Source organism: Nipponia nippon, unplaced genomic scaffold (genome assembly GCF_047370975.1).
Source record: "Nipponia nippon isolate SJK-2023a ecotype South Korea unplaced genomic scaffold, ASM4737097v1 scaffold_62, whole genome shotgun sequence".
In the NCBI taxonomy this organism is placed as follows: domain Eukaryota; kingdom Metazoa; phylum Chordata; class Aves; order Pelecaniformes; family Threskiornithidae; genus Nipponia; species Nipponia nippon.
In genome coordinates, this window is record NW_028262383.1 from 347,993 (window position 1) to 362,385 (window position 14,393).

Below are 14,393 nucleotides of genomic sequence, written 5' to 3' on the forward strand. Positions count from 1 at the left end.
CAGGACGAGCAAGCCACATTGTCAATTGAAATCAAAGGCTGTAAAAATGAAATGGTCAGAGAATAAGTGTAAGGACATTTATACAAGTAGGTTTCCAAGAAGCAGCACCTGAGCCTTCCATGCACCATCCGCAGCATTGTGCTCAAAGCAGGCAACTCCACCCCAGGAGATGTTCAATTAAACGGCAGGCAGGAGTACAGACTGCTGCAAGCCCAATTCTCTGCTGGCAAGCAGATGGCCTGAGCTGGTCACCCTCTGTGCTTCCAAGGACAAATTCTCTGGTCACTATACATTGCTTTCCAGCTTGCCAACCAAATCACTAAGGTCCGGCAAAAAATTAAAATAAAATAAAAGAAGTAGACTTTACAAGAGTCTACACGTTTTGCTTTCTTTGCAGGAACATGTTATAACATTAACCAATTCAGGGAATAAAATCAAACACCCAAGTCCTACACAAGGGACACCCAGATGCACTACTTACCAGCAGCCACCACTTCTCCCAAAGAATTGTCTTCAAGGACTCATGTTCTAGCCAAAAGGCCACATTGCCATTTTGTGGCACCAGCCCCTTGCAGGCTGTAGGAAATAACCTCTTGGCATTGACCCGCAGCAGTCAGGAGCAGTTCCTCAGACCCTGAGCTCACCCACATGGCAATCAAAAGCCTAAAACTAACTAGGTACCAGCTAGTCAACAGCACGTAAGCTCAGTGATTTAATCACACTGAGATACATGTAAGTTATGCCTACGCAAAAACCTCACCATATAGCCTCAGAAGTGACTGCAGTGTAAACACCCCCTCTGGGATGTAAGAAGTCAGACTCGCACAGGTCAAACCTTCTCAGCCTTGTGCACTGAAGACCACTGTTGAACAACCAAACTTCAGCACTTTATGATGATGCTACAGAAGACAGCAAGAAGAACCAAGAAAGGTGCACCTCTTCAGGTCTCCTACTCAAATGACCACATCCAGGCTCTGTGCAAGTCCTAATCGCACAGAAGTCAGCAGGACTTCAAGCCTTGCCCTAAAAATGACCAGAGAGGGTCTCTCAAAACTACTCCTGCCAACCATGTAGCACTTCCACCTGTGGAGGCAGAATCTCCATGCGAATAATAATTAAAAATTAGTTCAGCCTGAAGACCTGACACATTACACAAATAATTGCACATTTTCATTGGGAAAAAAAAACCCAGCACTTAAGAGCTCACTGACTCCTCTCCTTCAGATCAGAAGAGCAAAGACAGAAGATGTTTTAGACAGCCATTCAGGAGTAGCTTTAACCCAACAAACATGGGTGGCACTTACCCTTTTGGCAGCAGCTTCACCCTCTCCACCCCCAGCCGCACAATCCTGATTCCTCCCCAGTGCCAGCTGCAGTTCACTCAGCCAGGGGATGAGCAGATCAGGCGTTATCCAGCTGGAAAAATCAAACACTAACCATAACAGGCTGAGGATCATCTTGCATGTGCTGTGCTGGCCCATGGGAGAAGTCAGACAGAGGAACTTTGTCTTTCCAGCTGAGCCCCACCACCCGGGGCATCCCTTTGAGCCCCATGTCCTTTCCAGCACTGCAAGGCATGCCTTTGCATTACCTGCCTTACTGACCAGTGCGTCACCTTGTCCTCATCACCCCCAGCCACCCTACCAGCTTGAAGAGCTCAAGTTCCGCCTCCAGCTGCTCTTGCCCTGCCCTGACCTCCCAAGAGGATCGAGCTTCCTCCTCCCCACAACCCTCCCCAAGCACAGCCACCCCAGGTGATCCCAGCACAGCGGCACTGATGCACTGTGTCCCTGTGCTCTGGGCTGCCCCCAGGCAGCTCTGTCCAGCTGGAAACACAACTCATGGGCATAAGTAAGAATTATGTCTCATCTCCCAGCTTTTCAACAGCAAAGGAACCCAAAAACATTTTGCATACCACTGCAAGGGAAAAATGTCCTTTTGGCCTCCAGGAACACTAAGGACGTGGGCATCGCTTGAGGAGCCAGCAGCAAAGATCCTAAAACACTTGCCAGAGAACGCTAGCATAGGCAAAAATGTGGTTTTAATCATGCTTTCTTTCATAAGACAAATGGGAAGGTGTCTTGGCTTGGACATAAAGAAAATCACTCAAATAGACAAGAGCCAGAATGAAGGATGCCTGTGCCACGAATTCATTGTGCTCATGAATGTGATCAAACACCGAGCATCATCAGTACTTTTTTTAATCTCCAGTGTTGAGCACACAACCTGGGCTTTATTCACTGCACATCCTGAAACACAGTGCTGAATACCGGACTGAGGGTCTCTTGAGGAGCCTTGATATTATCAAAAGAAAAAGGCCATCACCACAAAGATCCACATATTAACTAAAGTTTAACCTCAATATGCTAAGGAACCAAGCAAAATTTGCTTTACAGACTAGATATTTAAGCCCAGAGAGAGCAAGATCAAATTCTGAACACTTCAGCCAGAACAGTCCTGCCTGCAGGCAGCTGGCATTTCACTTCATTTTAATTACATTCACAGCATACCTGCATAGAGCTGCAACAGCATAACTACATCAGACTCTAAACCAAATCTATCCACTTAGAAACATGGGACTCCTGAGCAAGGCACAATAGACACCCCAGCGTGCCTAGTCTGATACGCTTTGGGACTGGATTGTCTGTGTCCTCAGCTCTCCAGAGACTTGTTTGTGCACACAGTAGAGGACTCTGCTAATGAAATGCAGCACTGGCAGCAGATGTGTCTCCCCCAAGCAAGCTTGGGACCATTATAGCTACTGGATGAAGGCAAACGCTTATCTTATCCTAAGAAACACATCTAAAGCAGGTGAATTGAGGTCTAAAGGTACTGGTTTCTCTCTACTGGAGAAGAGGAGCTCAGAGAGGTCTGCTCCAGGCATGTCCAGCATCAGTGGGAGGAAGCATCCTCAGGTATCTCACATCTATGAAGCACAGCTTGTTAAAAGCTAGCCCTGAAAATACAGGTTTGGTTATTAACCACTGCTGCACTGGACCATGAGAATTAAACCCCTCTACTATGTACCTTCTACCAGCCTCATTTCTTCTTTAACTTCTGTTTCATCAGATGCTTTCAAACTCCTTCAGACATTTATCATCTACTTAAAGGTTTTATCCCTTCAACTACTCATAATTTTCTTCAGACGTGAACACAATCTTCCCCATTTTTCATGCACTTGCCAAATCTCAGTCTTGCTGCAAGGGCAGGAGGCAGAACTGTCAACAACACTCACTTTTTTAATCACTAAAAATATTGCTCAAGTTGACGGCCTAGGCTGGTACTTCTGGTACCCCACTGGCACTGATAAGTTAACTGCTTGAAAAACATAGATTTTAAATCTAGTACCTTTTCTAACTGCATGAAATTCTCTTTGTATTTCTTCTTCCTGAGATAAAGAGATCTTTCTCCTTCCAGCTCATGTCCTCATATGAAAGTCGACAAGAGCTCAGGAGACCCTGAAATAGGCTTCACAGTGGCTCCATCCTCACACGTACAAGTACACGGACTTGATCTGCTTGAGCTGCAACTGTCATTAATATATTTCAGTGCTCTTCCACAGCATGAAAACTACACAAGCTGTCCAGTGCAGCAAGTAAATAGTGAAACGTGTCAATGACAGCAAAGCTGAGACCTCCGAGTTAAGTTTTGATGGAAACAGCATTGCACAAAAGCTCCTCAGAAGATCCCACTGACAAGAGGGCAGCCCTTCCATCCCAGGAGCAGGACAGAGGGATGGCCCTGGCAATCCCCTACAGACACTCCCTCTTGCTGGCACTCTGACCTGTGATATTATTGGGCATGTTTTGTACATGCAGACTTCCAAGTATAAGATTTCATATGAACTTCTCTGCCTCCAAGGTTAATACTACTTGAGACAAATACAAGCCTCACTGAATGTCTTCTCAGCTGTCAGAAGCCAACCATTTTCAACATTTAAAAGGCAACAATGAAGCTTTCATGTACATATGGTTATGCTTAAGGCTTCTTTCCTGCCATGTGTCCTGCTTCTTATCAAGCACTTCATGCATACACAGAGCAAGTGTGTTTGTGTTTCATATACCATGGCAGTAATTATCAGCAATCCTGTGATAAAGCAGCTGTGAGTGCTATGGAGCTGCACAAGACACATTGTTATTTTACAGACTGGAAAACCGATGTATTGAGTCTTTGCTTGTCAAGGTCATGGAACAAATTGATGTCAGAGCTGGAGAAATATGGCATGTTTTCTGCAGGTAATTTACTTTGAGCTGAGATGAACATAGACTTGCACATAACAATTTAGAGCTAGATTTCATTAACAGAGAAGGCAGAAAACAATAAATTAAGTTACATGTTCCTGTATCAGCCTCTGTAACACTCTGAAGATGGCTCAGATCTTGTGTATTTTAACCCTGAATTATTGCTGCCTTTATGGTCCAAACGAAACTGGCAGCTAGTTGAAAGGCATCAAGGAATGAGAAAGGACAAAAGAAAGCAAAGCAAATATTGGGCAATAGATGCCCAGGAAAGTTGACATCTTCCTGGTAACTCATTGTGCACAGAAGATTTTTGTAGCTGTGGGTTATTCAGCAAGGTGAAAATATATAGTTTTTCCTAACAGCTCTTCTGCCTTTCTCTTCTTGGACCAGGCGATGCTGTAAAGTGTGAGACTGAGTCAGTGTAAGATAACAGCCTCATTCGCCCAAGACCTTCCTCCCCTTGCTGAAACAGAGCGAGGACAGAGCAGGTTTTAAATCCATCTCCTGGAAGCTGCCTCTGCTGTGGCACAAGAGGTGTGTGGTTCAGAGGAAACCAGGCTCTCCCCTCCATGCAATCAGATGGGATCCCAGGCCACGGAAACGTCTCCATTTATAAGGTTTCCAGAGAAGAGCAGAGTTCACACATGTGATATATTCTATATTTTAACAGTGGTCCTGAAGGGCACTGTTTGTCCAGCTCCAGCCTAGGTTATCAGTTAATCAGCCTACATACTCAGCTCCACTTGACATTCTAGGAGATATGGACAGGAAGCTTTAGAAACAGACCCAAAAAATGCAGCTTGGTATTATTATTCACTGTGCACAACTGGCAAGGAGCCCCACTCAAACAGGGCACCACTGTGCAGATAATTACACCAATAGGAAAAAGATACCTCTACCCTGGTAGAAAAGAGACCCTGGAGATGAACCCACCAATGCCTTTACTTTTGCCTTTCAAGTGTGTACTGGATGTCCCTCCTTTCAGAGTTTGGAACATTTCTGTCAGACAAGATGGATGCACTGAACTCCCCAGATGCCACAGCTCATTTCTTATCAGGGATTTACACCACTTGTTGCCAAAAGCAAGGTCCTGTAAGAAGTTACAGGTGCTGAAGAGGGAACTCCTCTGAACTAAAAAAGCTAAACATGCTTTTCAGGAACAAAGTACTCCTGCGTTTTCAGCTGACTTTATTATAGTAACAGATCTTTCACCTTAATTTGATATTATGTGCAAAGCAAGAGGTACAAGACTGGGAATGGTTTCTAGCCAGAAAAGCCAGGTGGCAAGGCACTCTCCTGAGCTCAACTGCCACGACAACCAGAGAGAACCATCCAAGAAAAGATCAGACGCAATGTCACTCTACTCTTAAAATATCTGCATATGATGAAGCTATGACAGTAGAAAGACATTTAAGCAAGGAGGCAATGCTGTAACGAGACCGAGGAGCAGACATCTGCATTGGATGAGAGGTGCAGATCACTTCCAACAGAAGTGTTTGCCTAGGACTCGGATGAAGCCTCTGCTGTAAGATTTTACATATAATTGCATCTCTCTGCACAAGACATTCTCCAGACTCAGCTAGTTCTTACAAAAAGGACACCTAAAGAGGTGGCTTATGAATGCAGCTAAGGCAGACCCTGGACAGGACTGACAGCTTCTCCTCTCACTTTGTGAAGTAATTATAGTCAAGTGCTTTGAGGCATAAGAGTTTAAAAAAAAAAACAACACCTACCCCAAAATAAAAAAGTTCTGTCAGCTGCCAGGGCAGAAGGCAAGTCACCATGACCGTAAGCTGCTCATCACATTGTCCATTATCAGGTATGTTAAAAGACTGACAAAGGAAAGCCAGTAATCTCTTGTCACTGAGCTATCTGCTCACAGGGAAGATTCTTCCTAAAGACCAGTTCCTAAGGGCACAAAAACTAAATATCCTGAATACTCTGTTTAATAAAGGGATGATGTTCTCTCTACGGCCATTTTCAACACCTCTATTCTCTTGGCCCCTGCAGCACCACCTCTGACAAATTCTACAAGTTAAAAAAAAAACAGAAAAAAGTGTATTGGTTTCTAAATTAGTATCCTTCAATTTACACAACATCCTTTTCCTCCTATAGGATTAGGGAGACCTAGTAAGATGATCCAGACTATTCTCTACATGGGTCATGAATGCAAGCACATAGGTGAAACATGTTCATGAATCACCCCAGGAGCAGGGATTCCTAACCTCAGTTTCTTTTCATAAAGATATTTCCATGTCTGTAAGTACCTCTATCATGTCACTATACTTTCTACAGCTTTAAAAAATGGGTGAAGAGAGCAGGCAGATATTTCAGTTAAACACACTTGATAAATACACATAAAGAGAAGCCTGAAAAAACGCACACATTGATTTTTGGATCAAAATACCCATTTTTGCTTTCTAACCACCACAGCAGCTTCCCACCACAACTCTGTGTCTGTATCACTTGACCCATACTTTTGTTAGCTCCAAACTCACCAAATTCAAATATGTTCTGCGTTAAAGAGAACTGCTGAACATTATCTGCCATTGTGCATGTCGCTCATCTTGCTTTTCAAGTTCTCCCAGGCAAGCTCTCCAGATGTTCCTGGATTTAATTAAACTCCTAATTACTTTCTGAAAGTCTTCTTGCTACACCATTCCACTCACTTGCTCTCCAGAATTGTTTTGATACATTATTTAATTACAGGACAAAAAGCCCCACTTCATTCAAGCCCTTGCCCTGCATCATAGACAACACCACAGTTTCCACACACCCTGGCTCAAGTCTTCAGCACACTCAGGGCTGTGTGGGGAATGAGACTTTTATATTACTCCTCCTTCATTCATTAGAGAAACTGGAAGGTGTCATGAACACAAGGAAAGCTCAGTTTTGCTATTCAGCGAACATTTATTCACTGCTTCTTAGAACAGAAGGGGCAGCCACTTAAGTCAACAGGCAAAATGAAACTATCATGCCATAGGCTTTGACAACCAAGTACATAAGTGGGTTGAAAAAGGGATTAGACAATTTGTGCAAAACAAAAGCATTGCTGATTTAAGCGTGGCAATACAGTGTCCCTTTGCCTGCAAAAGCATTAGGCTCCAGTGGATAGAAACTGGGGTGCACCCACCCACAGCACTAGCCTGACAAGTTCAGGGTGTTCAGGACTCAGACCTTTCCAGACACAGGCTGGATTTACTATGCCTGAGCCGCAGTGTTGACCCAGCCAGCTCACTGCATGCAAGTGCTACATCGCTCTGTGCCTTCCTCAGCAGCCTTGAGCAAAACTTCTGCGATTTGGGGAAGCCAGCGGGAACGCCAGCTTGCAGGACTGACAACCCTCCTTTATGGCTGAACTGATTAAAGCTGCAGTTTGAACATACTCAGGAGGGGAATAAAAGTCAAGCTGCAGGCAAACAAAACACCTCAACATCTTATTTATGAAAGAGCCTCTCTACTTGTAATTGGCTGAATGGAATTGTCAGACTCGATTACAGATTTCCTTTGCATGGTATGGTCTGAGGTCACAGATTGGTTGTGGATGCTGTATGGGCATTTGTTGGTACTGAAGATGCCACGGTATGCAGACTGACTGCAATTAGATTGCACTCTATGATGCAAGCACAAAAGAACTGAATTAAGGCAACTTAACTTTGGCATTACCCCAGTTTTAACATCTGACTTCCAGGCAGCACGCTTTTATCTGTTTTGGTCCTGTATTTATTTTTACAAATCTCAGATTCTTTGAGGCATCAACCCTTGACACGCTGGAAATGGATCATTTATAAACCATCAACAGGGACGAAGCACACTCATTTCAAGAGCTTACAGACTGAAGAGCATTCCTAGTGAATTCAAAGTAATTTATAGGCTTTATTTTGAATGACTAACACAATCATCAACACCTTTGCCTTTGCTGGCACGTTGCCTCGTATTTGCTAACCTCAGCCAGTCTCAGTGGACAACATGTTTATCATACCTTCCCCCATGCGAACAAAGCCTTATTCCTACCACAGACCCCCTGCTTAAGGCCATTTCTGACCCAGGAATGCCATTCTCATTGCTGCTCGGCCTGTATCTACATTGTAGAAATACCTTTTTGGCAATAAGATAAGGCACATGCGCAGCGGGCCCCTTGCTTGGAGTCTGGTGTCGATAACACAAGCAGCTTCGCTACAATGAAGGCAGGAAGGTCAGCACGGTATCCTGCACGCAAGTTTAACTCAAGAGACGCAGAAGTGCATGTCCATCAGGATTTCACAGCGTGGCAGTCAACTTGCACACCTGCCCTGCTATAAAACGATGTGCGATGCTGACAACCCCTGCTCCAGCAACAACCGCAAAAAAACACATCCCTTTCCTGGGAAGCGAGGGGCTGGCCCGCAGCGAACAAGCTGTTTTGGAGAGCCCAAGCCATCGCTTGTTTTTTCCACCCTGGACATCTCCAGGGAGGCAAAGGCCAAGGTGGCCATGCTGCTTCCAGCTCGATCCGTTTGGGGCCGGGTATTGCCTTACAGCTTGGGACGCTGCCAGCCTGCTCCTCTCCCGCTTCACCTCCAGAGAGCTTGTCCCCGCTTCCCTTGCGCCTCACTCCTCCACCTGCCTTTGAAATGTCACCCGCGGGCTGTGTCCCCGGCCTAGGGCCTGGTGGCACCACGAACCCATGGCGGCGGCGGCTGGGCGGCGGAACACCCACGTCGCACCAGCCCCGGCCCCCCGGCCCCCTCACCTGTTCCGGGGCCGGATGCTCAGCAGGTAGCTGCGCCGGTCGGGCCGGGAGGCCCAGGCCGCGCTCTCGGCCTTCTCGGCCTCCTCCGCCCCCTCGATGCTGTCCGTTCCCCGCCCGTAGAGGCCGGCGAGAGCCCGGCGGGGCGAGCCCATGGCGGCGGCCGGGCTGGGGCTGGGGCTGGGGCTGGGGCTGCGGCTGCGGCTGCGGCTGCGGCTGCGGCTGCCCCTGGCCCCGCCGCCGCTGCGCGCCCTGTCAGTCACCACGGCCATTTATAGCCGCCCCGCACATGCTGCTGTCAGTCGGGGGCGGTGGCGACGTGACGCGGCGGACGCGGCCCGGCCTGGCCCGGCCTCCCCGGGGCTGGGGGCCCGGCCTGCCCCCGGGCTGGGTGCCTGGCCTCCTCCTCCTTCCATCACTGCCGGCTCGAGTTCATCTTTTTGGGAGACAGTGTATTTTTTTTTTTTTTTTATAATAACCTCCACACACCCCACCTCGATTTGGGGGATTTCTCGTGCCTCAAAGATGTCTCGGGATCAGCTAAAACATTCCCCTATTTCTTGAAAGCACAAGGCTCCCGCCCTGGCCAGCAGCACTGCTCAGTGCAGTCACGGCGGTCACGTCCTTGTGTCGGCCTCAGGAGCATCTCACACCTCGGCAGCCTGGTTTTTATCCTGGCCTGCCCAGGAGAACGTCTGCGCTGGTATTTATTCGGTCTCCATGAAAAGGACAGCACAAAAGAGGGCTATAAAAGGTGGGTACATGTCACAAACTATTACCAGCAGTGATTTAATACCAAATGAAAACATAACGCGTAATAAAGTTGAATTTATTCTTACCTTCGTCTTGCCTGTCAAGCTGTTGCATCGTGCGCCACGGGCACGTCCCTGGTGGCATCGCATCTCTCCGGCACAGGACTGATGGATGGAACAGATTTGCTGTGGATCGACTGTCTGCCTATGACTGCACAGCAGCGATTGCTGCAGAAGTGGGAAGATGATGGTAGAGAGCTCCAGACCGGGAAAGACAACAGGCTTTGAGCTGATCCTCCCTGAGCAGGAGAGATAATGAATGTGGCAGCAAGCAGTGGGGCAGGTGATGGCCATGTGGATCACTTGGTGCAAGACACCCTGATTCCTCTTCCCCAGCAAACACTGTGATTTGGAAGGTGACTTTGGATAGGGGATGGCACAGGGGTGTTCACAGAGATACACAGTGTGTGCACCACCTACGCATGAGCACAGGGATGTGCATGGACACACACGGTGTGTGCACAGACACGCACACAGTGTGCGCATCAGATTGATATAACTCAGCCTTGACCTAAGCTGTTCTTGTCACTGGTATATCAAACCTCAGTCCAAATGGAAGGGGTGGTTACAACTTGAGCCGGACCTGCATATCTACCAAGACCACTGCCAAGCCTAGCAGATGCCCAAGCCTGGGCATAAGGGAGGGCAGTGACATCTCTGGACCAGGGGTTTGGGAAGAAGTTTGCAGGGAGAGGCGGTGACTGGGGGGGATTCAGCCATGCAATCTAGTAGAGCAGTGCTTGCAGACACCACCAGATCTAAAGCCAGGACCCCCAAGTGAATTTTACTCTCATATAAAGTTTCTTGGATCCTGTTGACCTGTCAGAGTCAGTGTATACTGGGTCAACAATTTGGTTTTCATGGTTGCAGTAGTTATCATGTGGTCCTAAGCACTCCAAATCCAGATTTATCCAGTTGGTTGAGAGTGATCTGATCAGACTTGTAGTTTGTCCACTCAAACCAGTGTTTTGGAAGGAGCCTTCTGTCATCTCACATGTAGGTATTGGAGTTTATTTGCTTTTTGCAGGCTACCATGGCAGGTGATTACATTATCAGGCATGTAAATTTGTGATACCAGAGAGGATACTTGGTCTTGGCAAATGCAAAGGAGATGGACCTCATAAGACATTTGAATGTAGTCCTAGGAAATATGGGGAAAGAAGGTGGTCTCAGGGGGCTGACTGAAGATCTCACCTTCACCAGGCAGTAAAATAGCAGATGAAATCGCATAAAACAAACATAACGATCTATAGGGGAAATAACGATACTCATTTTCCATAGGCAGCAGTGGGCTCTGCATGGGCTAATGCCACTCAGGAATAATCCATGTCAAACAGAATACAGTAGACCTGAAAAAAAAACCAAACCCAAAACTCACAGAAGGGCAGCAAGGATGACCAGATGTCCAGACTGGCTGCTGCATGAAGAATAACTACAGAGACTGGGACTCTTCAGCCTGGAAGAAACAAGTGAGGTGCATATGACCAAAGTATACACAGTTGTGAGGGACAAGGAGAACAAGACCAGGGGCATCAAGAGAAATTAGGAGGTCGTAAAATAAGTGAAAGGGAGATGCTTCCTCCCTCACCTTGGCATTAAGCTGCTTCCACACATTGCTCTGGCTGCTCAATGTCCATAGGGGTTAAGAAACCCCATAGGACAAATCTGTGGAAGGAAAATCTCTTGAGGTTTACTCAGGACAAAGACACTACCTTTGGTTCCAGAAGTCTCCAAGCTACAAAAGAATATTCAATGTGCACATGCCCTGATTTCACACCCTTCGCTGCACCCTAGCTGCTGCCCCATGTGGGAGGCAGAATGCAGGCTGGGAGGACCCAAGGTGGCATTCTGCTGCTCCCATCTCTTTTGCTGAAAGAGGACTTTCAGGTCCCACAGCTTCAGGAAACCTGAATTCAAGTCCCTGCATATGAATTACATGTTATTTTACCATCCCATCACCATGAGCCCTATCTCTTGGGGTGTTGATCTGATAGAATAGAGCCCAGACCATCTTGAGAAGAGTGTCCAGAACAGGTGGGTCTCTGTGTCAGGCCTGGAACTGTGTCCAGTTTCAGACTGCCCAGTACAGGAAAGACACTGATATACTGGAGTGAGTTCAGTGAAGACCACCAAGATGATTACAGGAGCTCAGGTACATGACATAGAAGGAGAGAATGAGAGAAACTGGGTTTAAGTCTTCAGGGGAGGGCTAAATGGAAACCTTGCTTTCTTCAACTACCTCATGGGAGGGTGCAGACCAGACAGCGCCAGCCACTTCCCAGAGGTGCAGAGTGATAGACTGAGAGGCAACAAATGCAAGTGGCAAGGAGGAAAGTTCTGATTAGATGTTAGGAAAAGAAATTGCCCTGTGAGGGGGATTAAACAGTACAACAGGTCCCAGAGAGGTGAGCAATCTCCATCCTGAGAGATGGTCAGCTGTGGATGGGACAAGGTGCCAAGCAACTGATTGACATCCTGCTCGGGGTGGGAGGCTGGACCAGAGACTTCCAGAGGTCCCTTCCCACCGTAGTCGTACCATGGTTCTGTGCCTTACCCCAGTAGCAGAGGGAAGCCTGGATGGTGAGTGCAGGTTTAGCTCAAATGTGGTGAGACGAGGCCTGTTGTCGTATTGGATCCTTCCCCGAGACACGGTGGATGTATTTTTTCTGCCCTTTCAGGGTCTGAATGGTTCTTGTGCCCGTCGCCCTGCTGAGACAGAGCTTCCTCTTACAGCATCTGCTCTCCCGTCATTTTGTTCGCAGAGAGTGACAGTGCCCTCTGCTCCTGTCTCTAATTGGAAACGTGCTCTCTCACCACTTAGTTTTTGAAGCCTAAGCTAGTCAGCCACAAGGCTTCAATCCGTGTTAGCAAAGCTTTCGTCTTCTGCCTGCAAATCCAGTGCTGATTCACAGCAAGAGTAGCAGATGTTTTCTCACTCCTCTCACACAACATATCCTTCCCTTTCCCAGCCTGCACGTATACCCATAGGTTCCTTCCTTTCTAAAATCACAGGCTTCTTCCTGCTCTCCAGTGTGACGTGAACAAGCTCTCACCCCTGGTTCTTCACCAAATATTCATGCAGACTGTACAAGGGCAGGGCTTTTACAGAGGACAAGCACAACGGACTTTTTGTCTAGGTATTTAATGGAGGATACTCTCTCTGAAGCCCCGAGAAGCCGTCTATGGGGAACGCAGCAACCTCCAGCTGTTTGAAGAGATGCTGCATCAACCAGAAGTGTCATCTTTAGCTCCAGGAAAGTGCTGGGGTTAATTTAATGATCATTTTTATTAGCTACCTGCATTGCATTTATAATAACTCTGCATCACAGGCATGACACAGAGCTACTGGCACATATTCAGCTGAAACCTTCTTTTGCAATCCATAAATATGTCTATTTTAAACCTGCAAGGGAATATTTCCAAATGCTTGACTGGACCCTCTAGAAATTAAGAAAAAGAAGAGTCTGTGTGATCTCAGAGACAGCTGGGGAGATGAGCACAAAGAAAGGTCCTATGAGTCTATGCTAAGCATCACCTTCCCTGTATCCAGGAAAGGAAAGGATAGGACGAGTTTCTGTAGGAGCAGGGATTGCTCTGGATCATATTAGATGGAAAGGGTGCAGCATGTTTTCCTACCTTTGCAGGACTGCAGTGTGACTGTCCCATCCTACACAGAGGAAAGGACATAGAGGGAGAAAATCCTTCCTCCATCCACCAATTGTGTTGGGTTTGGCTTTTTCCTACCATCTTCTTCACCATCCTTTATAAGAGAAAAGCAGCAGGTAGAGGCGCATCCCTCAGCCTTGCTTAGTCCCTCTGACCCTATGGCATGGCTCAGTTCTGACCTGGGTTTCCCATGGAGGTGATCCATGATTGCTCTCAGCCATGACTGCTTCTCTCCGTCATCCCGGAAACCTGCCTGCACCTTTCCACTCTGCCCCTGAAGGCACTTGGGAGAGACATCCCTGGTGGTCTTACTTTTCCTTGGTCAACCTCCATCATCGCTATTGTGAAAACCACTGCTGCAGCCCCAAGGGAAGAGAAATATCAGCAGGGAAGCAAGGGTGTCTCTTACAGCTTCTTCTCCAGACAGTCCGTGGTCCCCCTCATGCTGAAGTCCTGGTCCTCATCACTCCTGGCACCGCAGGAACATACTGCGCAGGACCACTGGCTTGGGGAGAAGCCCATCTGGTGGGAATTTGTCTGCCATGGGGCTGGGAACCCATCAGCAGAGCCTCCCAGGTCCTGAGCTCCGACCTGCTTCATGCGCATTGTCACACTACCTGCCCAGTCACTTCGGAGCAAAGCGACAACTAGTCGCTCCCTGTTCACCCTCTGTCCTCTCCATTTGCCATTTCACAGACCTCCAGTTCCTTTCACGTGGTCCTCCTGTCTCTTGAAAGGTGACGAGTTTTGGTGTAATGAGTCTGGTCTTACTTGCCCTAACTTTGTAAATGAAAGTAACAGCACAGCAGTAACCTGCCCTGACGTTCACCACCACGTCGTTTCCCCTGCGGGAGCAGGCTGTCCCGGCCGTCCCAGTTCTGCCCCGTCCCGGAGCGGCTTGTGCAACCTCCGGCGGGCTAGCCCAGCACCACTTCCCCTGGGGCC

General features: G+C 47.6%; 1 protein-coding gene across 3 annotated transcripts in view; it reads right to left on the reverse strand.

The window, feature by feature from the left end:
* Window positions 1-9,260, reverse strand: part of ALPK3 (alpha kinase 3) — a 33,914-nt gene extending 24,654 nt beyond the window's left edge. For 2 of the 3 annotated variants that reach the window (XM_087738223.1, XM_087738222.1), the window contains exon 1: window positions 8,974-9,260. In XM_087738223.1, the coding sequence (XP_087594349.1) occupies window positions 8,974-9,242 (269 nt within the window). In that variant the 5' untranslated portion in view covers window positions 9,243-9,260. Of the gene's footprint in view, window positions 1-1,304; window positions 1,417-8,973 lie in introns of all 3 variants that reach the window. The other variant, XM_087738224.1, reaches the window with a different exon arrangement.
* Window positions 9,261-14,393: the final 5,133 nt, after the last annotated feature.